This window comes from Scyliorhinus canicula, chromosome 16, assembly GCF_902713615.1.
Source record: "Scyliorhinus canicula chromosome 16, sScyCan1.1, whole genome shotgun sequence".
In the NCBI taxonomy this organism is placed as follows: Eukaryota; Metazoa; Chordata; class Chondrichthyes; order Carcharhiniformes; family Scyliorhinidae; genus Scyliorhinus; species Scyliorhinus canicula.
In genome coordinates, this window is record NC_052161.1 from 68,680,707 (window position 1) to 68,708,184 (window position 27,478).

General features: G+C 45.4%; 1 protein-coding gene and 1 long non-coding RNA gene across 2 annotated transcripts in view; one reads left to right on the plus strand and one right to left on the minus strand.

The window, feature by feature from the left end:
• Positions 1-11,167: 11,167 nt before the first annotated feature.
• On the minus strand, positions 11,168-26,166 carry LOC119950808. Its single transcript, XR_005457418.1, has 3 exons — positions 26,082-26,166; positions 25,350-25,456; positions 11,168-11,316 (listed from the first exon to the last, which is right to left on the minus strand). It is a non-coding gene; the product is annotated as an uncharacterized LOC119950808 (long non-coding RNA).
• tfam (transcription factor A, mitochondrial) overlaps positions 26,125-27,478 on the plus strand; it is a 58,043-nt gene continuing 56,689 nt past the window's right edge. The window contains exon 1 of the mRNA XM_038773602.1: positions 26,125-26,305. Within this exon, the coding sequence (XP_038629530.1) occupies positions 26,223-26,305 (83 nt within the window). The 5' untranslated portion in view covers positions 26,125-26,222. The remainder of the gene's footprint in view (positions 26,306-27,478) is intronic.

Here is a 27,478-nt window from a genome sequence, read left to right on the forward strand (position 1 = left end):
AGAACCTTCGGCAACCATTTCAATTCCAACAACACTTTCAATTCCAACATTTAACAAAGAAATAGGTATGTAAGGAATACACTGCTTAAGATTCTTGTCCAGTTTCAGAATTAAGGAAATATTCACCTCCTAAAGCTACTGCGATAGCAGACCGATAACAAAGGAATATAATGGGCTTAACAACAAATATTTGAATTCCTTGTAAAATTCACACACAAAGCCATCAGATCCAGGAGCCTTACCAGGCTGAAGCTCCTTTATGGCAGAGACTTCCTCCACCCTGGAAATTGGAGTATTCAAAGCTTTTTCTCCAACTCTGAGACTGAAGAAAAAATTCCATAACTACTGAGGTGTCCTCGACTTGATCTGATTTATACAAAATGGCATTGAAGCTCATAAAAGCCTTGTTGATAACTTCTGCCTTGTTTCCATTACAGTCTGATTTCTTCCTCATAAGAAATACTAAATACCTACTTGGTTTGTTCCCCAATTCATACAACTTCTACTTAGCAAACCTCCAACTCCTCTCTGAATGCTGGGTCAAAAAGAATCCAGTTCTGCTGAACTACACTAATTTCCTTCAATTGCATAACGAGAATTCCTACCCCTCACACTCACCAGTTCAGCTAACCAGACCTCTAACTGACGTTGCTGCTCCATCTATCTATGCCTCTTTCTGGTTGAGAACGAGATCATTAAACCTCTAACAAAGGCTTTGCAGGTCACACACAATAGAGGAGCTCACATCAGAAAGGAAGTTAATCGATTTTAAAAAAACACCAAATTCAGTCTTGAAGTATGAGATAGAATTTTGGGTCTTTAAGTAAAGATGCATCAAATCCCCTGGACATGGGCCATGGGTGGGCCCACTGTGAAGAAATTCTAAAAAGACTGCAGCATGGTCAGAGATCACACTATTACATAAGGTACCAGAGCCAACCAACAGTAGGGTCACTTTTGGTACAACAAAATAGTCAATCTTGGCGTGACAACAACGAGGGCTGAAAAAAAACTTTTGCAGTGTAGGAGAGCTCCATGTGACAGGAAGTTTGTCAATTGACAGGTTAAGATGGCAATTGAAATCACTACCAATAAATGAATAATCAGAGGCCAATTCAGCAAAGTTCATAAAGACCTTAGTGACAGTTTGAGAAATAATTAGGGGGACCATATACATCCATTATCAACACGTTCTCTCCAGTGACCAGCCTCTTGATAACCAGATACATACACCCTTTGTCTTTCACATATCTTTGCAGACAGATCTTTATTAACCAACGCTGCTACCCCTCAACTGAAAGAAACAAAACACCTGCCCCACCCAGTCCTCAAGTTTGATGTGCTCCCTTCATCCAGATGGGTTTCTTGCAAAAGAGCTATGTCAACTTTCTCCTTAAGACAAGATCTTTTACTAGGATATGAATTCCCCACACATTCCAGGAATAAGTCTTTATAGCAGCAACTGCCATTGCTTATTTAACCACAAAACTATAGGATATTAGCACAGTTAAAATGGCAAATAAACCGCCATGGATTTTCCAGCCACATTTGGGTGTGCACTAAAGGAAGTTTCCCCCATCTCCAGCTATACTGGAGGCCCCAATGAAGCAATGTCAAACCTCTTCTCAGGATATATAGTCTGTACCATAACAGGAGTTAATCAAGGATTGTATAACCCCAAAACAACTAAAATACAAAAATATGCAAGCCCATAGGTTTTCCTCACCCAATGTGAGGATTCAAAGGGCCCTATCCATCATGTTCATCATAAACCATTTACCCACCTATCTTCAGTGGCGGTAATCATTTTAATCATAGTTCGAATAAAGGATATCAGGTGAAAACGTCCACAGCTATATATACACCAGGATTATAAAATGAGAAAACGGATTTCTACAATGTTTTACATTTTCTTTTGTGACCTGGGGGTTTACTTCGCACAGCCAATGGTAGTGATAGTGTCGCTATTTTATGGTCCTCTGCAGTACCGCCTGACATATCCACCTTTTTCTTTGCAATCTTTAAACCCATTGCTCTGGCAATATCCAAAATTCTATTTTCACTGATGTTTAAATCCCGCTGTAGAAATGTGAGGTCAGTTTGAAAGCTGTTGATATGTAAATAAAATGAGAAAACGGATTTTAAAAATCACACAGCTCTAATACCATGCAACCTACACAACACACTCCTTTAAAAACAAGAAGTACATTGCAGGATGCACACCATTAAGGATAAACGTATGTTCCTGGGTTCATCAGGATAGTGAAAATTAGCTATCATGCTCAATCGCAGGGTTTCCCCTATCAATGTGATAAATCACATAATAGGATCAATTAAGAGATGAAATTACAAGGGGTAAGGATGAATGGATCTTCCTTAGACTCATCGGGATAACAGACTAACCAGCAACAATTCTTCACTCACAGGATGGCCCCACCAATGTGATAAATCACACAGCCGGATCAGTTAAGAGATGAAATTACAGGGGATAGGTTGAATCAGTGTCCTTCAAATCATCAGGATACCAGGTTTCAAGCAAAGATTCACTAGCCTGCTTACTCATAGGATTGTTCCCATCAATGTGATAAATAAAGTAACTGGATCAGTTAAGAGATGCAATCACAAGGGGATATATTCAAGGATTAATGACGAACTGCAGAATATGATTCTAAACAAGATAATCGGCAAAAGTGGTCTCATGGCTCAATCACAGGATTGCCACCGTTAACACAAGGAAGTCATTACAGGAGTTACAGTCCAGGATGAATAAGGAACTGCGGATCATGATTCCAAATCATTGTTTTTTATGGATTAAAAAAGCCAAAGTCTCAGCAGGATTGTCAAACGTCATAACAGACCCTTCAAGAGTGACCCTCAGGACAGCAGGGTACTGTAGGGCATACTGAATTCCAAAAGCCTTCAAACAATTCCTTTTTGCTTGAAAATCGTTTTATTGGCTTTTCTAATTTCATAGAATTTACAGTGCAGAAGGAGGCCATTTATAAACAGTTCCTTATACACATAACATTTTTCTTGCCCATGCTAATTTGCTTTATTTTACAGAGAGGTTTGTTTTGTCCTTCATTTGGCAAACTGTACGTACATTTTGCTGCCCTATGGATTGGTCTATGATATCCCCCTTCCACCTCCCCTTCCTCTTCTCTTGTGGTTTCCCCCATTCCCCCCACCCCGGGGTTGCGCAGTCCTTTGGTTCTTCATCTTTTTTTTCCCCTGGCTTACTCCTCGTTGCTGGCCTCAAACAGATTTTGGAACAGGCTGACGAACTGCCCCTAAGTATCCAGGAAGCCTTCCTCTGACCCTCAGACGGCATACTTAATCTTCTCCAGTTGGAGAAATTCCGAGAGATCAGCGAGCCAGTCTGCAGCTTTGGGTGATGCTGCTGATCGCCAGCCGAGCAGGATTTTCCAGCGTGCGATTGGGGACGTTGGCCTCCTTCCCCATGTGTCACTCTGGCTGCTCCGATACCCCAAAGATTGCCACTATTGGGCATGACTTCACCCTCAAACCCACAACCTTGGACATTGCCTCGGAAAAGGCTGTCCAGAACCCAGCAAGCTTGGGGCAAGCCCAAAACATGTGGGTGTGGTTGGCCGGGCCCCTCTGGCACCGTTCACATTTGTCCTCCACCTCTGGGAAGGACTTGCTCATTCAGGTGTGCTCTTGGCACCATTTTGAGCTTCATTAGGCTTAGCCTTGCGCAGGAGGAGGTGGAGCTCACCCTGCTCAGTGCTTTGGTCCAGAGGCCCATCCTCCCTCTGTCCCCAGTTCGTCCTCCCATTTTTGGCTGGTCCCTTCCAGTGGTGGGCTCTGTCCAGTAGCTGTCCGTATATTTTCCCACATAGCCCCCCTTCTCGCTGCTTGTGCCTATCTGGTCTTCTAGTAGTGTGCTTTCTGGGGCCCCGAGGTACCCTACTGTCTCTTTGCGGACTAAGTGCTTTATTTGGAGGTGTCTCCATTCCTGTCCTCTTGATAGTTTCCACTTCCTCGTCAGTTTGTCCAGTGTCGCCAGTCTGCGCCCTACATAGAAATCCCCGACTGTCAGTGTGCCCCCGTCCCGCCTCCATCTTTTGAAGGTGGTATCTAGCATGGCTGGGGGGAATCTGTGAATGCCGCAGATGGGAGCCATAAGGGATATTTTGGTTATCCCAAAGTGCTGTCTCAACTGGGTCCACGTTCTCAGCGTGGCCGCTACCACTGGGCTCTTGTTGAGGAGGATGGGAGTGCTGCTGTGGCCAGGGCCTGGAGGGTTGTTCCTTTACAAGGATGCCTCCTCCATTTGTACCCAATCTGTGTCAGGTTCTTGTACCCATCCCCTCACTTTTTATGCCGTTGCTGCCCAGTGGTAGTATTGTAGGTTCGGTAGAACCAGGCCCCCTCTGACTTTCCCTCTTTGCAGTGTCGGTTTGGGAATTCTCGGGTTCTTGCTTCCCCCCCCCCCCCCCCCCCCCCCCACAAACACCATGATTAGCCTGTCTATGTTTTGGAAAAAGGCCTTGGGGGTGAAGAATGGGATGGATCTAAACAGGAAGAGGAACCTTGGCAGTACATTCACCTTGATCGTCTGCACTCTTCCCGCCAGGGAGAATGGGAGTGAGCCCCACCGTTGAAGGTATTTTCTTACTTCCTCCACCAGGCTGGTCAGATTCCACTTGTGGATCTGTGTCCAGTCTCTGGCTATTTGGATCCCCAGGTAACGGAATCTGTTCTGGGCCGTTTTGAACCGCAGCCCCTTCATCTCTGTCCCTCTCCCTTTTGGGTTCACTGGGAATGTCTCGCTTTTGCCTAGTTAAGGTTGTAGCCCGAGAAGGTTCTGAACTCTTTCAGTATTTGCAGTATTGCCTTCAGTCCCTCCTGTGGATTCGAGACATAGAAGAGCAGGTCATCTGCATATAGTGAGACTCTGTGCTCTATCTCCTCTCCGGATTCCCTTCCAGCTTTTTGCGTCCCGCAGGGCTAACGCCAGGGGTTCGATAGCCCTGTCTTGTTCCTCTCTGTAGCTGGAAATATTCAGAGCTGGTGGTATTATTTTGGACACTCGCTTTGGGAGCATTGTACAGGAGCCTCACCCAGGCGGTGAATCCCGCTCCTCGCCCAAACCATTCCAGTACCTCGAGGAGGTAGCTCCATTCGACTCTGTCAAAGGCCTTTTCTGCATCCAGGGAGACGATCACCTCTGGTGTTCTCTCCCGGGGGGGGGGGGGGGGGGGGGGGGGGGGGGGGGGGTCAACATTCAGCAGCCGCCTAATGTTCGCAGTGAGCTGCCTACTCTTGACAAAGCCTGATTGGTCCTCTGTGACCACCTCTGGTACGCAGCTCTCCAGCCTTTTGGTCAGGACCTTTGTGAGTATTTTCGCTTCCACGTTCAGCAGTGAAATGGGTCTGTATAATCCGTATTCCATCAGATCTTTATCTTTTTTGGGTATTAATAAGATTGTGGCCTGCGCTAGCGTTGGGGGCAGGGTGCCCCCTACCACTGAGTCCGCGAACATGTCCCTTAGGTGTGGGGCCAGGACTGGTGCAAATTTTTTGTCGAATTCCTCCGGGAACCCGTTGGGTCCCGTTGCCTTCCCCGCCTGCATGGAGCTAATGCTCTCCATGATTTCTCCCAGGTATATTGGTGCTTCCAGCTCCCCCGTCTGTCTTCCCCCACCACTGGTAGTTCCAGTCTGTCTAGGAACTATTTCATTCCCGCATCCCCGTCGGGGGGGCTCGGAGGTGTACAGTCCCCGATAGAAGGTCTCGAATACCCAATTGACCTCTGGCTCTGTTACCAGTCTGCCTTTGCTATCCTTAACCTGCGCTATTTCCCTCGTGACTGCCTGTTTTCTCAGCTGGTGAGCCAACAGGCGGCCAGCCTTGTCTCCGTGTTCGTAGAAGGTCCCCCATGTCTGGCGGAGTTGGTACACTGCTTTCCTAGTGGATAGCAGGTTAAAGTCCATTTGCAGCTCTTTCCTCTCCGCCAGCAGCTCTACAGTGGGGCCTCGGAGTACTTTTTATCGACTTCCAGAATGGAGTCCACTAGCTGTTGCCTGGCCACCCTCTCTTCCCTATCTCCACTTGCCTTGTAGGCTATGATCTTTCCTCTGATCACGGCCTTCAGTGCCTCCAAAAACGTGGCGGGTGAGACATCCCCGTTTTGGTTGTTACTAACGTAATCGCCTATGGCCTGTGATATTTTTCGGCAGAAAGCCCTGTTGGCCAGGGGGTCCGTGTCCAGCCTCCATGTGGGGCGCTGGGCCCAGCCTGTCTCTAACATCACATCCATATAATGTGGAACATGGTCGGAGATAACGATCGTGGAGTAGTCCGTTCCCGTGATCCCTGGAAGCACCGATTTCCCCACTGCAAAGAGGTCGATACGAGTGTATATCTTGTGCACCTGCGAAAAGATTGAGAACTCCTATTCTCCGGGGTGCAGGAACTTCCATGGGTCCACCGCCCCCATCTGTTCCATGAAGGCCCCTAGCTCCCCAGCCATGCCAGATGTTTTCCTTGTTCTGGGGTTTGATCGGTCGGTCAATGGGTCCTGAACGCAATTGAAGTCACCCCCCATAATCAGTCGGTGTGTGTCAAGGTCGGGGATTTCCGCCATCGTCGTCTTTATGAATTCTGAGTCGTCCCAGTTGGGAGAGTACACATTTACCAGTACGACAGGTGTCCCTTCCAGGACACCGCTGACCATGACGTACCTTCCCCCTGGGTCCATAACTGTCTTGGCTCCCGTAAACTTCGTCCTTTTGCTAATTAATATTGCTACCCCCCCAGCCCTCGTCCCGTAGCATGAGTGGTACGTCTGTCCCACCCAGCCCTTCCTTACCAGCAGTCAGTCCTTCTCCCTCAGGTGCGTCTCTTGTAGGTAGATTATGTCTGTTTTTAGGCTTCTTCGGTCGGCGAACACTCTGGATCTTTTCACTGGGCCGTTGAGTCCCCTTACATGCCAGGTAACAATCCTGGTGGGGGGTTTCTGACCCCCCGGTCCTGTGGGATCACCCATAATTACCTGGTGGACGCGCCGCTGGACTCCGGGTTTCCCTTTGCTAGGGGGACGTCCAAAATGGCCAGGGTCACCGTTCTCACCATGGGGTCGGGCCCCAGCACTAAGGGGTTTCCCTTTGCCCAGGGGGCACCCAATGTGGCCACACGGGTGCGCCCCTGCGCTCTGGGGTCTCCCTCCGCCCTGATGCCCTCTCGAATGGCTGTTTGCGGCACCCTCTTGGTTCCGCGCCCTGCTCCATACCCGCCGAGGTCTATGTCTGTACTGCTTCACTATCTCACCCTTCTCTCTGCTTCTCTTTTGTTCTGTGTTCTTCCCCAGATTCCTCTCCCCTCCCCCAACCCCTGTCCCTTTGTGTGTCCCCCTGCGTTCTCTCCCCCCCTCCCCTGCATGTTCCAGGGTCTCCCCCTCCTTCCTTCCTGCCCTCACGTGCTGGCCCTCCTCGCTAGTACGGTGGCCTTCCTCCCAGTATTTGCCCAGTGCTGGCCCTGTTTAACCTTTCTCCTACTGGCCCTTGTCTCACCCTCCTGTTTGCTTTCCTCACCCTCAGTTCCCTCGCTCCATTCCCCCACATTGCATTGAGAGAGGAGACAAGCTCTGAGACAAGACAGCACAGTCCCGCGCAAGGCATAACACACAGTGCACAGTTCATGAGTCCATTGTCCTTGTTTGCGGTCTGTCCTCCGCTGTTTGTTCTTGTTTTCCCGTCTTTTTCCATCCCCATATCTTTCATTGCAGTTGCATGTGCTCCTCCCACAGCTTGTTCGCTCGGAAAACCCATCAGCCGCCGCTGGGTGTTAAAATACAGCTCTTTCCCCTCAAATGTTACCCAGAGTTTGGCCGGGTATAACATCCCAAATTTTACCTTGCTTTTGTGCAGTGCTGATTTTGCCTTGTTGAATTCAGCCCGTTTTTTTGGCCAGGTCCGCCCCAATGTCCTGATTCACCCTTATGGTCTTCGCTTCCCACGTGCTGCGTTTCGTTTGCCGGGCCCACTTTAGGATTCTCTCCCGGTCTTGGAACCGGTGCAGCTTCGCAATAATTTCTCTGGGCTGGTCCCCGGCTTTGGGCTTGGGTCTGAGCACCCTGTGTGCCCTGTCTATTTCCGGTGGGTTTGCGAATACCTCCTTTCCCACTAGCTTGCCCATCATTTGGGTGATGTAGCCTGTTGGGTCTTTGCCCTCTATCCCCTCTGGCAGACCCACTATTTTAATGTTCTGCCATCTGGACCTATTTTCCTGGTCCTCCACTTTCCCTCAGGCTCCCCAGGGCCGTTACTAATCTTTTGACCTCAGGTTCTAGGGTTATCACCCTGTTGCTCTGGTCCGAGGTGGCTGCTTCACTCAAAAACTCAAAAGCATTTTTTTCTGCGCCTTCACTTCCCTTTCCAGGCCTTCGATGGTCTGCTGCATTTTGTGCGTCGTCTCCTTCATCAGTGCTTGGAGCTCCGACCAGAGGGCCTCCTTTATGCTGGTCGCTGCGTCCTGCTCACGCTCCGCTGCTTGGTCTGTCATCGTTTTCCCTTTCAGGCTCGCCTGTACCTCTGCCTCGTCTTGTGGGGCCGCCTGCCTGCGCGTCCGCTGCTCAGGCGCCTTATCCTCGCTGCTGCTGCTTGCGACTCGCTGTCCCTTCACCTTGGTGTTTTTCTTTCCTCCAGCCATCTGTCTGTCTCTCTTTCTTTCTCCGCTGCTGTTCCTTCCCCTGGGGGTGCTCTCACTTCCCCCGCTCCTCTGCTCTCGCTGGGTCTGCCTCGGGCTTTGGGTTTCCTTTTTTTTGTTGGGGGAGTGGGGGGATTGTGGTTGGTTACCTTCCTCCCTTCCTTCCTTTCTCTCTTTCCTTGCTATTTATTTACTTTTATTTTTCCCCCTTCTCCTTCTCTGTTTTTTCCCTTCCTTCTCACTGGGTCAGGAGGGTTTGGGAGAGACGTTTCCTGGTGTGGAGAGGAGTCCCCTTCAAACAATTCCTGACCACATCGAAGCCTTTACATATTTTGCTGCACTGCTGTCGAGAAGTCCTGGAAGAACGAGGCTTTCGCCCCCTTCACAGAGCCAAGTCCCACCATGCCTCGCAGCCTCCAAAACTCTCTGGTGGTCCCTAAAGATATGGAAACGTATGACAATAGGCCCTGGACAATGATTGTCCATTGGCCTCGAGGATAGGATATGATGCGCCCCTTTGAGCTTGATCCGCCCTGCCTTCATGTCAAGGTTAAGAAATTGTGGCCGCCAGCCTTCAGCTTCCTCTGGAAAAGCGATCACACAGATATTCTTCCACTGGCCCTGATTTTCCAGATCCATCAAAATATCTGCTATGCCATTCAGCTGATTCTCGAATAATATCTTTAATAATAATATCTTTATTGTCACAAGTAGGCTTACATTAACACTGCAATGAAGATACTGTGAAAAGCCCCTCATGACCACATTCCGGTGCCTGTTCGAGTACACTGAGGGAGAATTCAGAATGTCTAATTCACCAAACAGCACGTCTTCTGGGATTTGTGGGAGAAAACCTGAGCACCCGGAGGAAACCCACGCAGACACACGGAGAAGGTGCAGACTCCACACAGATAGTGATCTAAGCCGGGAATCGAACCTGGGACCCTGGCGCTGTGAAGGATTGCAGTGGAGCCTTGACTGAAGAAATAGCATTCTCCACATTGAGGATTCTATCTTCCATCTCACTAAGTCTCTTACCGCTACCCTGCAGTTCATCCGAGTGACTATTAATACTCTGTTTCAAAACACCAGACGTACCCAGGAGGAAAGCCGGGATGGGTGAGAGGGGCAATAGACTGGCTTCCACTGATCACACATGGCAGCAAGGACCCAAAAGAAGGTCCTATAAAGGAAAAGAAACATGGGAGACCTGGCCGTCTCAAACCTGTAGTTCTACCATTGGGCGGCCACAGCAGAAAGAGTGAGGGGATGGGTGAAGGAACCGGGACTGGAATGGGTGAAGGTGGAGGAGAGTTCCTGCATAGGGATGTCCGCCCGAGCCCTAGTCACAATCCACGCCCCCCCCCCCCCGTCCCCCCCCCGGGCCATCCAAGCACTCGATTAGCTCAGTGGTAGTAGTCACGCTCCAAACCTGGTATCAAATGAGGCAAAACTCCAGCCTAACCAAAATGTCCACCATGGCCCCAATCTGCTACAACCACAGATTTACTCCCGAAATAATGGATGTCACCTTCAAAAGGTGGAGACATGATGAGGGAACACTGACATTTAGGGCTATGTACACAGATGACAGAGTAGCGACACTGGGGTAGCTCATGGGGAGCTTCCAATTGCGAAAAGGAAATGAGCTAAGACACTTGCTCCATAAGGAAACAATGACGTTCCCCCAGATACCAGGACATTATTTAGTCGAAGAACTGCTGGATTCTGGCTACCTAGGGAAGGGAAACTGTGGGGACCTGTATGGGTGACTGTTGGGGAAGGTACGCTCCCCCTGGACGAGACAAGGGAAAAATGGTAGGAGGAACTAGGCACAGAAATTGGGGGAGAACTCTGGATCAAAGCACTGCACAGGGCGAACCTCACCTCCAAATGCGCAGAGCTGAGCCTAACACAGCTAAAGGTGGTGCACAGAGCACACCTAACCAGAACCCAAATGAGTAGGCTCTTTCCAGAGGTGGAGGATAAATGTGAACGACAGAAGCTGGGCGTTCCTTGTACGATGGGTAAGATGGATCTTTTTTGAGGCATTGTCCAGGATGGTGAGGGTGGAGCCATGTCCAAAACTGGTGGTCTTTGGGATTCAGACCAACCAGTACTCTTTATGGGGAGAGGGGCTGATACCCTAGTCTTTGCCTCCCTGATCATCTGCTGGAGAATCCTGCTTGGCTGGCGATTGGCAGCACCACCCAAGGCTGCAGACTGGCTGTCCGACCTGCGGAATTTCTCAAACTGGACAAAATAAAATTTGCCATCCAAGGGTCGGAGGAGGGCTTCCACAGGACATGGAAGCTCTTCACCAACTTATTCCAAGATCTGTTCATAACCAGCAACCAATAGAGTAATAATAATCTTTATTAGTGTCATAAGTCAGCTTCCATTAACACTGCAATGAAGTTACTGTGAAAATCCCCTCGTCGCCTCACTACGGCACCTGTTCAGGAAGGGGGGGGAAAGAGTCATTTACCTGATAAGCGAAATCGGTTTCACTTCACGGTTGCATCCTGACCTACTAAGTGTTCCCAGTATTTTCTGCTTTTATTTCAGATTGCCAGTATCTGCATCTACTTCACTTCTGTTTTCGTCAATCCTGCGGGACTGAAACCAGAGATGCAGGTTTTCCTAGACGAATATAGAGCAGATCATAGAATTATAGAACCCTTCGCCCATTAAGTCTACACCGACCCTCCGAAATTTAGGCCCACTCACCCGCCCCATCCCAGTAACCCCACATAACCTGCACACCTTTGGACTGTTGGAGGAAACCCGGAGCACCCGGAGGAAACCCACGCAGGCATGGGGAGAACGTGCAATCTCCAAGGTTGAAATTGAACTCATGCTGCACAGATGGGTAGGAACGACAGCCATTTTACTTATGCTGTGATGTCTACCCTTTTTATAACTTTGTTTAACTTTGGCAGAAGTGAAAGCATTGGTGGGGAGTGGGGAGTAAATGGATACATTGCAGGTAGTTAAAATGAGGCTGGTTTAGCACAGTGGGCTAAACAGCTGGCTTGTAATGCAGAACAATGCCAGCAGCGCAGGTTCAATTCCCGACTATGGGCTTTTCACAGTAACTTCATTGAAGCCTACTTGTGACAATAACCGATTATTATTATTAAGAGGTTAAAAATAAAGGTGCGGTTTTTGGACGTGTTCCCATTTCGAATTTGCAGATAAAGGATACTCGAAGTGTGTCATCAACAAATTTCAAGTTTGTCCCTCTGATGCCTATTTCCAAATCATCACATGAAAAACGAAAGAGGACATAGCACTTATGCACACTTTACATACCTGTAGTATATCCATTTACACCCCCCCAATGCTTTCACTTCTGCCGCTAGCCATCTCTCAGTCAATGTGACTACATTCATTTTGATAGAACATACTTGAATTATCAAAAATTACTGAAATCTCTATATACACATCCACCACACTCCCTTTTCTAAACAAAGTGATTCCCTCAAAAAAACAATTATTTGCAACCTATCATTTGCAAAGACACACTATGCTGCAATCAACTTTTGCATCTCTAAGTGTTCATTGATTATGTTGCCACAAAATTAATAAGCTAATAATTTCCTTCAGTATTTCTCAAAAAAGGTGTAACTTTGTTGTTCTTCAGACTTTAGTCAGAATGTTATATATGAAAATTTTGTTTAATGCCTCTTTTGTTTAATAAACCTAGAGTATCCAATTTTTATTCCAATTAAGGGGCAATATAGCATGGCCCATCCACGTACCCTGAACACCTTTTGGGTTGTGGGGGTGAGACCCATGCAAACACTGGGAGAATGTATAAATTCCACACGGACAGTGACCCAGGACATGGATCGAACCTCGGATCTCTGCGCTGTGAGGCAGCAGTGCTAACCAATACGCCACCGTATCATCCATGTCTAATGCCTCTTATCTCCTCCCAACTTCCTTCTGTTTTCTGGAATACATCATTTGGTTTTGGTGACATTTCTACATATAACTACTTTACCTTTTTAAATATAGTTTCCCAGTCAGTTGGGTGCCTTCTGGTGTTATCCAACACAGCACATTATGCGCCTTTGAAAGTAAATCCTTGCCATTTAGCTGTATCAATAACAAAATCATGGTTAGCAGTGTTGCTTCACAGCGAAAGGGTCCCAGGTTTGATTCCTGCTTGGGTCACTGCCTGTGCAGAGTCTGCATGTTCTCCCTGCGTGGGTTTCCTCAGGGTGCTCCGGTTTCCTCTCACAAGTCCCAAAAGAAGTGCTTGTTAGGTGAATTGGATATTCTTAATTCTCCCTCTATGTATCCGAACAGGTGCCAGTATGTGACGACCTTGGGATTTTCATAATCATAGTAACTTCATTGCAGTGTTAATGTAAGCCTACTTGCGACAGTAATAAAGATTATTATTATAATCTCATGGTTCTGTCCCTCTCCACAGGGCTCATTTCCACTTGTAAGTTGATGCAACGTGCCTCAACGACTACCGTCCGGTGGCCTTGCGTTCTATCATTATGAAGTGCTTCGAGTAATTGGTCATGAGACACATCAACTCCATACTTCTGGAATGCCTTGATCCACTACAATTCGCATACCGCCATAAGCAGGCCACAGCTTTCTCCCTGGCCCTACATTCATCCCTGGAGCATCTCGGCAACAAAGACTCTTACATCAAATTCCTATTCATTGAATACATTTTGTCTTCAACACCATAATCCCTGCCAAGTTCATATCCAAACTCCAAAATCTAGGACAGCTCCTCCCTCTGCAACGGGATCCTTGACTTCCTGACCCATAGACCAAAATCAGTAAGGATAAACAATGACACCTCCTCCACATTAGTCCTCAATACCAGGGCCCCGTACTTGGCCCCTTACTATAATCCTTAAACAAACACAATTGTGTGGAAAAATTTGTCTCCAACTCCATCTACAAGTTTGCCAATGACACGACCGTAATGGGTCGGAACGCAAACAACGATGAGTCAGAGTACAGGATAGCAAAGGGAACCTAGTGGCATGGTGCAATGACAACAATCTCTCCCCCAATGTCAGCAAAACTAAGGAGCTCGTCATTGACTTCAGGAAGCAAAGTATCATACACACCCCTGCCTGCATCAATGGTGCCGAGGTGGAGTTAGTTGATGTCTTCAAATTCCTAGGCGTACACATCACCAACAGTCTGTCCTGGTCCACCCACATTGACATCATGACCAAGAAAGAACAATAGCACCTATACTTCCTCAGGAAACTAAGGAAATTTGACATGTCCATATTGACTCTTACCAATTTTTACAGATGCACCATAGAAATCATCTTATCTGGCTGCATCACAGCCTGGTATAGCAACTGGTCGGCCCATGTCTATAAGACACTACAGAGAGTCATGAACACAGCCCAGTCCATCACGTGAACCCGTCTCCCATTCATTTGCTCTGCCTGCACCTCCCGCTGCCTTGGGAAAGAGGGCGACATAATCAAAGACCCTTCCATCCTGGTTATTCTTACTTCCAACCTCTTCCATCGGACAGAAGATACAAACGTCTGAGAACACGCACTAACAGATTCAAAAACAACTTATTTCCCGCTGTTACCAGACTCCCGAATGGCCCTCTTATGGACTGAACTGATCTCTCTCTCTCTGCATCTTCTCTTCTGCTGTAGCACTATACTCCATTGCTTTCCCAATATCTGTGTATTTATATTGTGTATTTATCATATATCCTATGTTTTTCATGTATGGAACGATTTGCCTGGACTGTACGTAGAACAATACTTTTCACTGTACCTTGATACACATGTCAATAAATCTAAATCTAAATCTAAATCTAAATGAAGCCCAACTACACTTGTTCACAAACATCCTTGATTCCATGACCGACTTTGAGTTGTTGGGATTCTCACCTGGTATTACATTGTCAGATATTCCTACGATTGAACAAAGGGACACAAAATTCATTCAGTTCAACTGCTGCTAAGAACTATTCCTGCCCAGACCACATTTCCTCCCCGCTCAGGCCGAACCAGCTCATGCTGACTCTTCCATCTCCATTTTCAATTGATGGGATCCTGAATGAATAGATACATCCACAATAATAATAATCTTTATTAGTGTCACAAGTGATTGAACATTGTTTGCTTCACTTGCAATTGCTGCCTTTTTGGGAAACCTCCTTATCGGAGATCGTCCTTCAGTCTTCTTTGTTTTTCTTAGAATCATAGAACTTACAGTGCAGAAGGAGGCCAATTGGCCCATCAAGTCTGCACCAGCCATTGGAAAGAGCACCCCATTTAAGCTCTCCACCCTATCTCGTAACCCAACCCAACCTTTCTGAACACTAATGGCAACTTATCACGGCCAATCCACCTAACCTGCACATCTTTAGACTGTGGGAGGAAACCAGAACACCCGGAGGAAACCCACGCAGACACGGGAAGAACATACACATGCAGCACAGACAGTGACCCAAGCCGGAATCGAACCTGGGACCTTAGAAGTGTGAAGGAAGTGTGAAGCAACTGTGTTAACTATTGTGCTACCCTGCTGCCCACGGGTTTTTCTGAACCCTTCAAAAATTTTCTCTCAACTATCCATTCATCAAAAGTCAATCACTGAAGGGCAGCAAGGTGGCGCAGTGGGTTAGCCCTGCTGCCTCATGGCGCCGAAGTTCCAGGTTCGATCCTGGTTCTGGGTCACTGTCCGTGTGGAGTTTGCACATTCTCCTTGTGTTTGCGTGGATTCCACCCTCACAACCCAAAGATGTGCAGGGTAGGTGGCTTGGCCACTCTAAATTGCCCCTCAATTTGAAAAAATGAATTGGGTACTCAAAATTTATTTTTAAAAATGCAATCGCTGATTCAAAATGTTCTTCCCTAAACCCAAAATATCATTCCTTCACAGCCTCCAACTCTGATCGGACTGAGTAATTGAGTCCAATTTAGGAGCCGTATATCAGACAATGGCGGGCAGCACAGTAGCACAAGTGATTAGCACTGTAGCTTTACCAGGTTCAAGTTCCTGCTGGGTTGGTGTCTGTGTGGAGTATGCACATTCTCCCCGTGTCTGCTTGGGTTTCCTCCGGGTGCTCCGGTTTCCTCCCACAGTCCGAAGATATGCAGGTTAGGTGGATTGGCCGTGATAAATTGCCCTTAGTGACCAAAAAAGGTTAGGAGGGGTTATTGGGTTGCAGGTATAGGGTGGAAGTGAGGGGTTAGGTGGGTCCGTGCAGACTCAATGGGCCGAAGGCTTCCTTCTGCACTGTATGTTCTATGTTCTAATGCACAATTTTACATTGTGTGATAAACAACTCATTGCTGTGAAATGTAATTTCTAATAAAATGTTTTTTCTCACTATATTGTTTGAAAATGTAAAATATTGTTGGGGAACATTCCAATGATAAACAGCTCAGAGACTGCCAGAGTATGCGCATATTAGTTGCTACTCTTCTTGGTTTTGAACTATCTTTGAAGAATTCTATGGTAACATTCTTTATAAATGTATGAGAGAAAGATCCTGAGAATCAAAAATAAGGTTGCAATGTTTACTGATTCACTTGGCTGTCTATAATCTTATAGAGAAATAAAAAGGAATAACTGCAAATGTTGGAAATACAAGTCAGCTCAATCAGCATCTGTAAAGAGACAAGAGTTCCCGGCGGCATGGGTCTTTCATGCTATATCTTGTCGGGAACTTAGTGTGGCGACTGTGGACTGAGTCGAGCACAGCCACAATTGGGGGAGAGCTGATCCGTGGGAAGGGAGGGCTTTGGCAGGGGCTGGGGGCACTGGTGGGGGGCAGTGGCGGACTGGCCAGGGTGTCAGCTTGCCCGATGGCAAGTGGGCCCCCTATATCAAATAAAAATGCAATAAAGAAACAAACACAGACAACTGTTTTAGCAATAAAAAGGAATAAGAAAAAAAAGAGAACAGGACACAAATAAGCAGTGCATGAAAAGGAACGAAGCAGGGGAGGTAGTGGAAGGATGTGGAATAGGGGGGCCCGGGTCAGGCATAATTAAGGAAATTCCATGTTTTCAGCAAGAGTGTGTGAATTTAAAGATAAAGTTACAATTCGTGATTTGAGATGGTCGGCAACTTCAAAGGATATCAAGCAGTAGTCTTGGTTCAGCCGGTACATCGGTCCGGGGCCCGGAGAGCCAAGAAGGGGCCCGTGAATCTCTGAAGGGCCCTTAAAAATTATAATGAATTAGATAAATAAATCTCCAACTTCTTTCCTGAGATTTGTATTCTAGCTTAATAAAATATAATTGTTTTTAAAAAGAGCAATACCAAATAAAAATGCAATAAAGAAACAAACAAATAATCACTCAGTGTATGAAGGAACGAAGCAGTGTTAAACGGATGTGAAAAGGAGTGGGGGGGGGGGGGGGGGGGGGCTAGTTCACCCGGGTCGGACATAGTTGGAAATCCACGTTTTCAGCAAGAGTGTGTGAATTTAAAGATAAAGTTACAGTTCGTGATTTGAGATGGTCGGCAACTTGAAAGGATATCAAGCAGTACATAGGGTCGTGAGGTCACCGGAAAGGAGAAGCGGTGCCTTTGACCGTGAATCACGAGGTCAAAGATATTGAAGTGATAAGCCACGATCGGTAAACTCAAAGGGTTGCGACTACACTACACTGGTATCAAACTGGATATGTTAACTTTGGTCGTCGGACCAAACTTCTAAGTTTCAACAGTTGTCTCAGTTGCTTGCTGGTGTGAACACTGGACAGTGGATTGTCTCCTCTTCTGAAGTTGCATAGGCCACAGTAGTATTGACTAATGAACATAGCCTATTGAAGTGTAAGTAAGTTATTTTATATTTTTTATCAAGTAGGAGTTTATCTGGCATTCCTTCATGTTATTCTTGCAATCATCAATATTCATTTTCCCCAATGTGGGCTATTTTTAATTACGTTTTTATTTCAGGAATATTACCCCTACCAGCATGGAAAAGAAAAATCTTTAATCTGGGTCACTAAAATGCAAAGAACAAAAAGAAGCAGAAAGGAAGGAATCAGCCAAGCGATGCAGGCCTATTACAGAGTTTATAATACCACAAGCACAATCCACATCAATATCCAGTTCTGCAACAAATGATCAAGAAGCAAGAAACAATGCTCATGGTGATGATGCAATGACATGCAAGTTACAAGAACAGAGAAGAGCTACTTTGAATGTAGAGACAAATACAAGTGCATCCATTACGAATCAACCCAGGTCCAATATTTCTTCTGGCTTCCTTGTTCCGGTATCTGTACTGCCTGTAGTTGCAACATCTGAACACATTGCGTTCAACTAGTGACAGTGAATCAGATATTCCTTCAAGCATAAATGACTTGGTTTCTGAAGCACATCCTGTAAATGAACCTACGCAAGAAAATGAAAGATCAATTACTGGAATCTTCCAATATCCATCACGAGCAAAGCTAAAACAGTTTTTTGCTGAACATCCACTTCAGCCACTTGATGATCTGCCATTTGATGCTCGTTGTATGAGAGGAAAATTATGAATGACTCAGTCCCAAGAAAATGGCTAACATATAACAAAGAATACAGATGCTTATGTTGTTCATACTGCTTAGCCTTTGAGTTACCCAACACTTGTAATCCATTACCCTTTGTACGTGGCTTTAGTGACTACAGGCATATTAGCCAGAGCTTGACTTTACATGAATCGACAACAACACATGTCAGAAATGCTCAGCAATATATCAGTGTGGTTAATGATGGCACCTTAGATAAATGTTTTTCAGCATCACTAATTAAAAGGAAAGAAGAAGTATTGAAGCAGAGAAGTATTGTCATGAGGATTATAGACATCATAAAGATGTTAGGCAAGCAAGCACTTCCTTTTCGAGGTCACAGAAATGAATCGGCCTACACTCTAGATAATGAGGTTCTGAATCATGACAATTTTTTAGCTACAGTGCAGTTGATGACAAAATATGACCCCATTATGGCAGCACACGTTTCTGCAGTGCAAAACAAGTCTAAACAAAGAATCAAATGATTAGAGTAACAAGGAAAGGCTCAAAGTAAAGGCCGTGGTGGACTTGTTACATACCTGAGTAAAACAACTATAAACATGTTAATCAAAATTATGAAGAATATGATACAAGAAAGAATTAGTCATGAAGTTTCTCAAACAAAATATTATTCTATTCAGGTTGATTCAACACAAGATAATTCATCCATCGATCAGTGTAGCATTATTATTCGGTATGTGCTTAAAGGTATTATCTGTGAGCGACTACTTTCAGTTGTGCCAAGTAATGATGGTACAGGACAGGGACTTTTTGATCTATTGATTGAAACATTACAGCACCTTAAAATTGACCCCCAAAAATGTGTATCTGATAGCACAGATGGCGCTGAAAGCTACCATGGCCAGTATAATGGTTTACAAAGTAAAATTGCTGATGTGGCTGATCAACATGTTCATATATGGTGCTATGCCCATGTCTTGAATTTGGTGATAACTGAAACAACAAAATGTTGTGTGCCTGCAGTTTCATTTTTCAATTTGCTCCAGAATATAGCAACTTTTGTGAAAGCATCATACAAGAGAATGGCTGTATGGATAGAAGTTGTTGGAAAACATCTAGGACAAGAAGAAATGAAACGATTAAAGCTAATTGATGAGTCCAGATGGTCAGGAAAATCCAAAGCAGCAACAACTATATTTGGACGTTTTGATGATGCCGCTGCCAGTACTTTCGAATCTATTGACATGCTTATCAATGATACAAGATTCAGAAAAGTTTGATGCAAAAACAAAACATGAAGCAAATGTTTTACTTCAAAGTCTTCTAAAGTTTGAAACCATATTGACAGTATTTACTTACTTGTATATATTTGAAACTACAACCCCGTTATCAAGTTATCTACAGACAAGTGGTTTAGATATGTTTACTGCATGGAGTTTGGTAGATTCAGCTACAACAAAGTTGAAGGAACAGACAAGAACATTTGATAACGTCCACAGCAAGACTTTGGAATTTGTAAATCAATGTAATGACAGGATTTCACAGATGAATATGGATGAAAATCAAACATTGGAAATTGATGCGTTGGAAACAGCATTGCCAGTTAAGAGGCAGAGGAAGAAGAAAAGAATGGCAGATGAGCTTATTGATGATGAAAGAAATTCCTCAGATTCTCTAGCTGATTTTCAAGTAAATATGTTTAACCTAATAATGGATCGCATTGTCCAGTCGCTAGAATCACGCTTTGTACGACACAAACAGTTGTATAAAGATTTGTCCTGCTTGGACCCAGCAAAGTTTAAAACTATTGCAGAGAAGGGCCTTGACGATGAAGCATTGGAAGGTATTATTAAGCTGTTTCCACAAATCAGCAAAGATCAAGTAATATTGGAATTTTTTTCTTTTGCTTCAAACTTTGATGTATTAAGGCTATTGTTTAATGATGGTGAGAATATGGATTCCAGTTGCAACAATTGTAAAATTTGCAGCACTTGCCCATCGTGTGTACTAAAAATTCTAGCATCCAACAGACTTCATGACAAGGCATATGATAAACTTTATGAACTTTATAAAGTCATCTGCACACTATCAGTTACTCAAGTCCAATGTGAGAGGACATTTTCAAAGCTAAAGATCATAAAGACAAGGTTAAGAAATTCTCTGTCTGAGGAGAATTTGGAATCATACATGTTGCTATCCATTGAAAAGGAATTGTTAGATGAATTGGATGCAGAAGCAATCACAAACGATTGCTCTTAATATAGTGGACTGCATACAATGCTCTATTGTGCTTTTGAACTATCTGTTAATATGTAAATTGTGCAGTAAACTATTTAGAAATATCAACCAATTACTTAAAATTAAAAATTAAAAATGCAATTATAACATTCTGTATTTACATTTGGTATCTACTACCAGTAATATGTACAGTACATGTACACTGTAATTACTAAGAAATACACATTTTTTCCACAAAAATATTTATTGTACCCTTTTTTCCATATGTATTTTTTGAAAATTTTATTTATTCGTTATGAAAATTAAATGATAGCATTGTAGTTGTGGGTGGGCCCCTTTTGTCTCCTGGCAACCAATATTTTTAGACCCAGTCCGCCACTGGTAGGGGGTGGTCCGGGATGGCAAGCCAGGTCAAAGTGGGGCACTATTTGGCAGGCCGGGACTGCACGCGGCCGGCGCCATGGTTGCATGGCGCAGCCACTGGTGTGCGCATGCGCGGCCATGGACCCAGCAATTCTCCGGCCGTATCGGCAGCTAGAGCCGGGTGCTCTACGCTGCGTGCCTGCTAGCCCCGCACCAGGTGGGGGATCGGTGGCCATTTTGCGCCGTTTTATCAGTCATAAAAGGCCACCGTTCCCACACTGGTGTCAGTACTTAGTTTCAGAATCAGAGACTCCAGCCCAATCTCTCTAATTATTTACTCCCCAGGGAACCTTCTTTATATAAACTAAAGTCCATTAGCCCAACTTTTACAGATGCATTAATTGCACCCGTGTCCAAAAAAGCTTGCTGCCTTTCAAACCAGGATTTTTGAAAACATGACTGCAGCAGTCACACACCAACCTTTACTGCACCAATTACATATATCACGGTATCTCTGAATTCGCCACATTCATCACATTAGATACATCTGACTTTTAGACACATTGTCGTGTAAGAAACGCAACAGCCAATTCATGCACAGCATGGCCCCACAACCAACAATATGATAATGACTAGGTAATTTGTTTTAGTGAAGTTGGTTGTGTAATAAATATTAATCAAGGTGAACTCACAGTACTTCTTCCAAATGTGATGTAGGATCTTTGGCATCTGCCTGATGGGACATAGGAAGCTTTGGTTTAACATTGCTTTTGAAAAATATTCCGAGTACTGCCCTGGTGTGACAACCTAGATTACGTTCTCAGGTTTCTGGAGTGGGTCTTGTCAAAATCTATTTGTAGGATGTGGGTTTCACTGGCTAGGCCAGCATTTATTGCGCACTTCTAAATGCCCACGAGAAGGTGATGGTGAGGTGCCTTCATGAACAGCTGTAGTCCATGCGGTTCAGGTACACCCACAGTGCTGTTAGGGAGGGAGTTCCAGAATTTTGACTTAAACTCACAACGTTCCGACTCTGGTGAGGATCAACAATTACATTTGATACATCATCAGTGAGATAATGCAGCTACATGGGGAAACAAAAGACGATGCAAATATAGGGGGCTGGATTCTCCGATTCTGGGGCTATGTCCACACTCTGGCGTGGGAACGATGGCGTTTTATGTCAGATAAAATGGTGCAAAACGGCCACAGATTCCCCATTTTGCTGGAGGCTAGCAGGATGGCAGCATAGAGCACCCGGCTCTAGCTGTCGATATGCCCCTGAGAATTGCCGTGTCCATGGCTGTGCTGTGCTACATGGCGGAGGCCGATCGCAGACCAGGCCCGCAAAATAGACCCCCCTCTTGGCCGCCTCACGCTCCCCCGACCACTCCCCACAGTGCCCCGAGCACCGAATAACGTCCCCCTCTGCCCGGTTATCGTAAAATCCCCCGACTGTGGCGGCGCTGGACTGATTCCGCAGCCGCTATGCCAAATTCCCAATGGATGAGACCATATGCGACCCAGACCGTCGGGAGCTCGGCCGGTCGGGGGCAGAGTATCGGGGGGTAGGCCTCAGGCAATGTCCTGAGGCCATCAATACGTGGCGCGGCGTACTCTCCGATCTGCACATGAATAGACGGGGTGTAGAAGGATACAGGCAGTTGGTCCAGATAGGACACATAATCGGCGCAGTCTTGGAGGGCCGAAGGGCCTGTTCCTGTGCTGTATTGTTCTTTGTTCTACACCGCTCTGGAGGGGATGGAGCATTGTGAAAGCGGTGCCATCCCCGATTTGGTCGGGAACTCAGATTCTCCGGCCGGTCGGCGAACACATTTTTAGCATAGTTGACGGGAGAATCCAGCCCAGGGTGTGGGGTGTGGATGATGTGTAGTCCACAAACGGTGTTTTTATCAAGAAAGCGAAAACAAATGGCAAATGCAAACACGCAGGGCGGATCTGACATTTGAGGGACAAGATAAAGAACCAGCTCACACCATGGGTTTGGATCCTCTACAAATAAAACCTGAACATGATTTAACCCTCTCTCTTTGCATGATCCAGCCTCTTATTTGATTGTGGATTTGATTAACAAGCAGCAATCCTACTACCTTTTTGGACTGAGTAATTCTTGTTACTATAAAAATAAATGAACGCCTCACATTACTCCACTTAATGACAAGAAGTAAAGCCATCATTTCTTGACAGTTTTTTCTGACTTTGATAACGGGGAAAGGATTTACAAACAGTTACCAATTTTACGAGGAACCCCCATCCTTTCTGGTGAATATCAGCAGTAGAAGCAGATCTGCTGCCTCACTCTTTTTTCTCAAGTCAAACATCCCCTAGCAACAGCAATGAGCCTTGAATTAACCTGAGAGTGTGACTATTTTCAGCACCTCATTACAAGGTTAGTCAGGTTTCTGCTTCTATTCAATTCAACTTTGTGCCCTTAAACAAATAGACACTGTTAACTAAATTCAACCTTTGACATTTTTTTACAAGAAAAGTTTGTTTTAAATCTATTGTCTGCTCCATCTCAGCAGCCACTTGCATTTATATAGCTCACTTATAAAACATTCCTATGATGAATTGATTGTATTATATGTTGTTGGTGCAATAAGGGTGACGAGCCTGAGTTAGTCTGTGATTGCTGCAGTCATGTTTTTAAAAATCCTGGTCTGAAAGGCAGCAGATGGTTTGGAGACATAGGTGCAATTAAAGTATCATAGTGGTTGGGCTAATGGAATTTTGTTTATATAAAGAGGGTTCCCTGGTCAGTAGGTAATTAGAAACATTGTGCTTAGCTTAGTAAGATGATGTGGTTAATGTGAGGAGCCAAGGCTGAAGCAGTCAGGTGTTGAGTTTTCAGTTTTGAAATTCAGTTTTAGATTGGGATATGGACAGACAGCGACAGTGAGTTCTGGTCTGTCTGTGAACATGAGCAGTTTCTCAAAGGCTGGCAGGTTAAACAATAGCTTGAGACAAGAATCTGCAAGCTGGTTCCTGAACGATATCTCTTTCTCAAAGCAGGGTGTCCAAGAAATCTCTATTAAGCAAGTATTCCTAGTTCTGTAAAGGGGATTTTGACCTGAGGTGGATGCTGTTTGAGTGAAGATAAAGATAGCAGTTAGGAGTTATTATTTAATTCTATTGTTAAGCATTGTTTAATGAGTAATTGCAAACTATGCTATGTATGGCACTAAAGTTAGTAATCCTGTGTTCATAATTAAGTTGTTTTAATATACCATATCCCTATTTGTGCATGGAACCACTCCTGGAGCAAAGTATCCTTTCCTCACAGTCTTACAAATTAAATTAAATATTGTTGTCCAGTGTCCAATCAACTGTTGGGGTCTTGTTCAGGATTGTAATATTCCAAGGTGCATTACAAACAAAATTTGACAGAAACACACAAGGAGACATATTTTTAAAACTTATAGAGTGTCCAATTCTTTTTTTCCAGTTAAGGGGCAATTTAGTGTGGCTAATTCATCTACCCGGTACATGTTTGGGGTGAGACCCACGCAGACAAAGGGAGAATGTGCAAACTCCATATGGACAGTGACCCGGGTCCTCGATGCCGTGAGGCAGCAGTGCTAACCACTGCACCACGGTGCCGCCCCACATAAGGAGACATTAAGGCAGATAACTAATGTTTGGTTAATGAGATAATATATAAACTAGGAGCAGGAGTAGGCAATTCAGATCCTCGAGCCTGCTCCGCCATTCAATGCGATCATGGCTGACCTCATCTCGGCCTCAACTCCACTTTCCAGTCTCTTCTCAATAATCCTTCAATCCATTACTAATTAAAAATGTGTCTAATTCCTCCTTAAATTTACCCAGTCCCAGCATCCATTGCACCCCGGGATGGTGATTTCCACAGATTCACGACCCTTTGAGAGAAGTAATTTCTCCTCAACTCTGTTTCAAATCTGCTCCCCTTATCCTAAAACTATGAACCTCGTTCCAGAACTATCCCACAAGTGGAAGCATCCGCTCGACACCTACTTTGTCAATAACCTTTATCATCTTATGTACCTCAATTAGATCTCCTCTCATTTTTCTAATCTCGAGAGAGTATAGGCCTAAAACTATTCAATCCCTCTTCGTAGACAAACCCCTCATTTCTGGAATCAATCTAGTCATATACATTTATGTAATGATATACTTTTAAGGAGCAATCTAAAGGAGTAATGAGAGGAATAGAGGTGGAGAGATTTAGGGATGGAGTTCCAAAACGTAGAGGTGAAGCCATGGCTGCTAATGATGGGGCAGTTAAAATCTCCGCTCAAGACGCCAGAACTGGCAGAGTGCAGATATCTCTGGGAATTGTAATGCTGGAGAAGATGACCAAAGATAGGGAGGGATTGAGGGATTTGAAAACAAAGATGAACATTTTGTAATTAAAGCATGGCTGAACTGGGAACCAACGCAAAACAATTTTATATTTACAAAACAATGTATAAATCCTCCTGCAAGAATATGCATTACTCTTGTGGTGTCATAGGACAACATATCCTTTAACACATTGTGCCGAAAGCCTCACTAAATATTTTTAAATGGGTGTTTACATACTTCTGTAATTTGACTTGTGGCCTTTAAATTCCACATTTGTTCTTTCCTGTAAATTCAACCAACTACGCCTCTAGCAATAAAAGCAAACTGCTGCAGATGCTTGATACCTGAAATGGAAACAGAAAGTATTGGAAAAACTTAGCAGCTCTGGGAGCAACTATAGAAGAACAAAAAGTGAACTGTTTCTCTTTCCTCAGATGCATTTTCCCAGCACTTTGTTTTATTTTTTTAAAAACTTGTCCATGGGATGTGCGCGTCACTGGGTGGGCCAGCATTTATTGTCCATACCTGAGGGGAATTAAGAGTCAACCACACTGTGGGTCCAGAGTCACATGTAGGCCTGACCAAGGAAGGATGACAGATTTCCTTCCCTAAAGGTCATTCCTGAACCAGGTAGTTTTTACAACAATCCACAAAGGTTTCATGGTCACCGTTAGACTTTTAATTCCAGATTTTTATTGAAAGTTTTCCTATTTAATTTGCAAATTGGTGAAAGCTAATTAAATAGCTATGCAGAGCCAAAGGGAATAATAAATACAATTCTGGGGAGCAATCTATGACATTGCAATTTTTACTACAAAATAAAAATCTCGCAGAAATCATGTTAGAACCATCATGAACAGGAAGTGGCAGACAGATTCTGCTATTGTAGATTAACATATATGAGGAGAGTTTTAGTGTGGTTGCAGTGAAGGGTAGTGTTTACATGTTTAATTATTTTTTTGAATTTACCTCTGTCAGAAGGAACTCCTCCTCGCTGCCTTGCACCCAGTAAATGTTCTGGTCTAAAGTGTGGCACCCGCCCCCTCCCAGAATCCCTCGGTGGGCACGGTGAACGAACAGTCGGAACTGGCTTGACCCCCAACTAACGGAATGTCCAGCGTCGTGGCTCTGGGTTTGCTCGGGAGGAGGCTCGGCGCGGGGCTGCTCGGTCGCTGTCCCTGGCCCGCAGTGAGGTGAGCGCGGTTGGGGGCAATCGGCGCTTTGTGTAAGAAGCAGCCGCGAGGCCATTTGTCCCGGGGATTGAGCGCGCGCGCGCTGGGCCTGCCTTCCTTTGCAACATTGTTACCGAGAGCAGCAAATGTTACAATGTGTCACAAAGTGGAGTCAGCTACTAAAATGTAACCATCAGTCAGTGGAGGAACTGAGAGGGATCCAGTGAAGTTACATTCGAGCTCTGACGGCCTACATCCTCCCTCTTAACCCCCCTCCCCCTTCCTTTCCAGAAATGTTCACCTGCTCTGAATATTTTGTTTACCCAGACTTGTTCGCTCACCATTCTTGCTCCTCCCCGGATATAACCCTTTCCACCCTCTCCCATTCTGATCCCTATCTCTCGCCCCCCCCCCCCAAAAAAAAATATAACCCTCACCTGCCCCAAAAATGTTTGCTACCGCACCCCCAGGGTAGCACTGTTGCTTCACAGGGTCCCAGGTTATATTCCCGGCTTGGGTCACTGTCTCTGAGGAGTCTGCACTTCTCCCCGTGTCTGTGTGAGTTTCCTCTGGGTGCATCGGTTTCCTCCCATAAGTCCCGAAAGATGTGCTGTCTGGTGATTTGGACATTCTGAATTCTCCCTCTGTGTACCCATACAGGTGCCGCAATGTGGCAATTGTCACAGTAACTTTGTTAATGTTAGCCTACTTATGACACTAATGAAGATTATAAATAAACACAATCCTCACCTTTCTCCCCACCAAACAACACACAACCTTACCTTCCTATCTCCCAAAAGCACCCCCCCCCCCCCCTTCCACCCTTCCACCTTTCTCTCTCAAAAACACAACCCACACCCATGTAAAACACATGACACCACCTGTCTTCCCGAAAAAAAAACCCTCCTCTTCCTCACTCCAAAAACACAACTCCCACCTTCCTCCCCCAAAACACAACCCTCATGTTCCGCCCCCATAACCCTCACCTCGCTCCCACCCCTATAACCCTCACCTTGCTCCCACCCCTATAACCCTCACCTTGCTCCCACTCCTGTAACCCTCACCTCGCTCCCACCCCCGTAACCCTCGCCTCGCTCCCACCCCCGTAACCCTCGCCTCGCTCCCACCCCCGTAACCCTCACCTCGCTCCCACCCCCGTAACCCTCACCTCGCTCCCACCCCCGTAACCCTCGC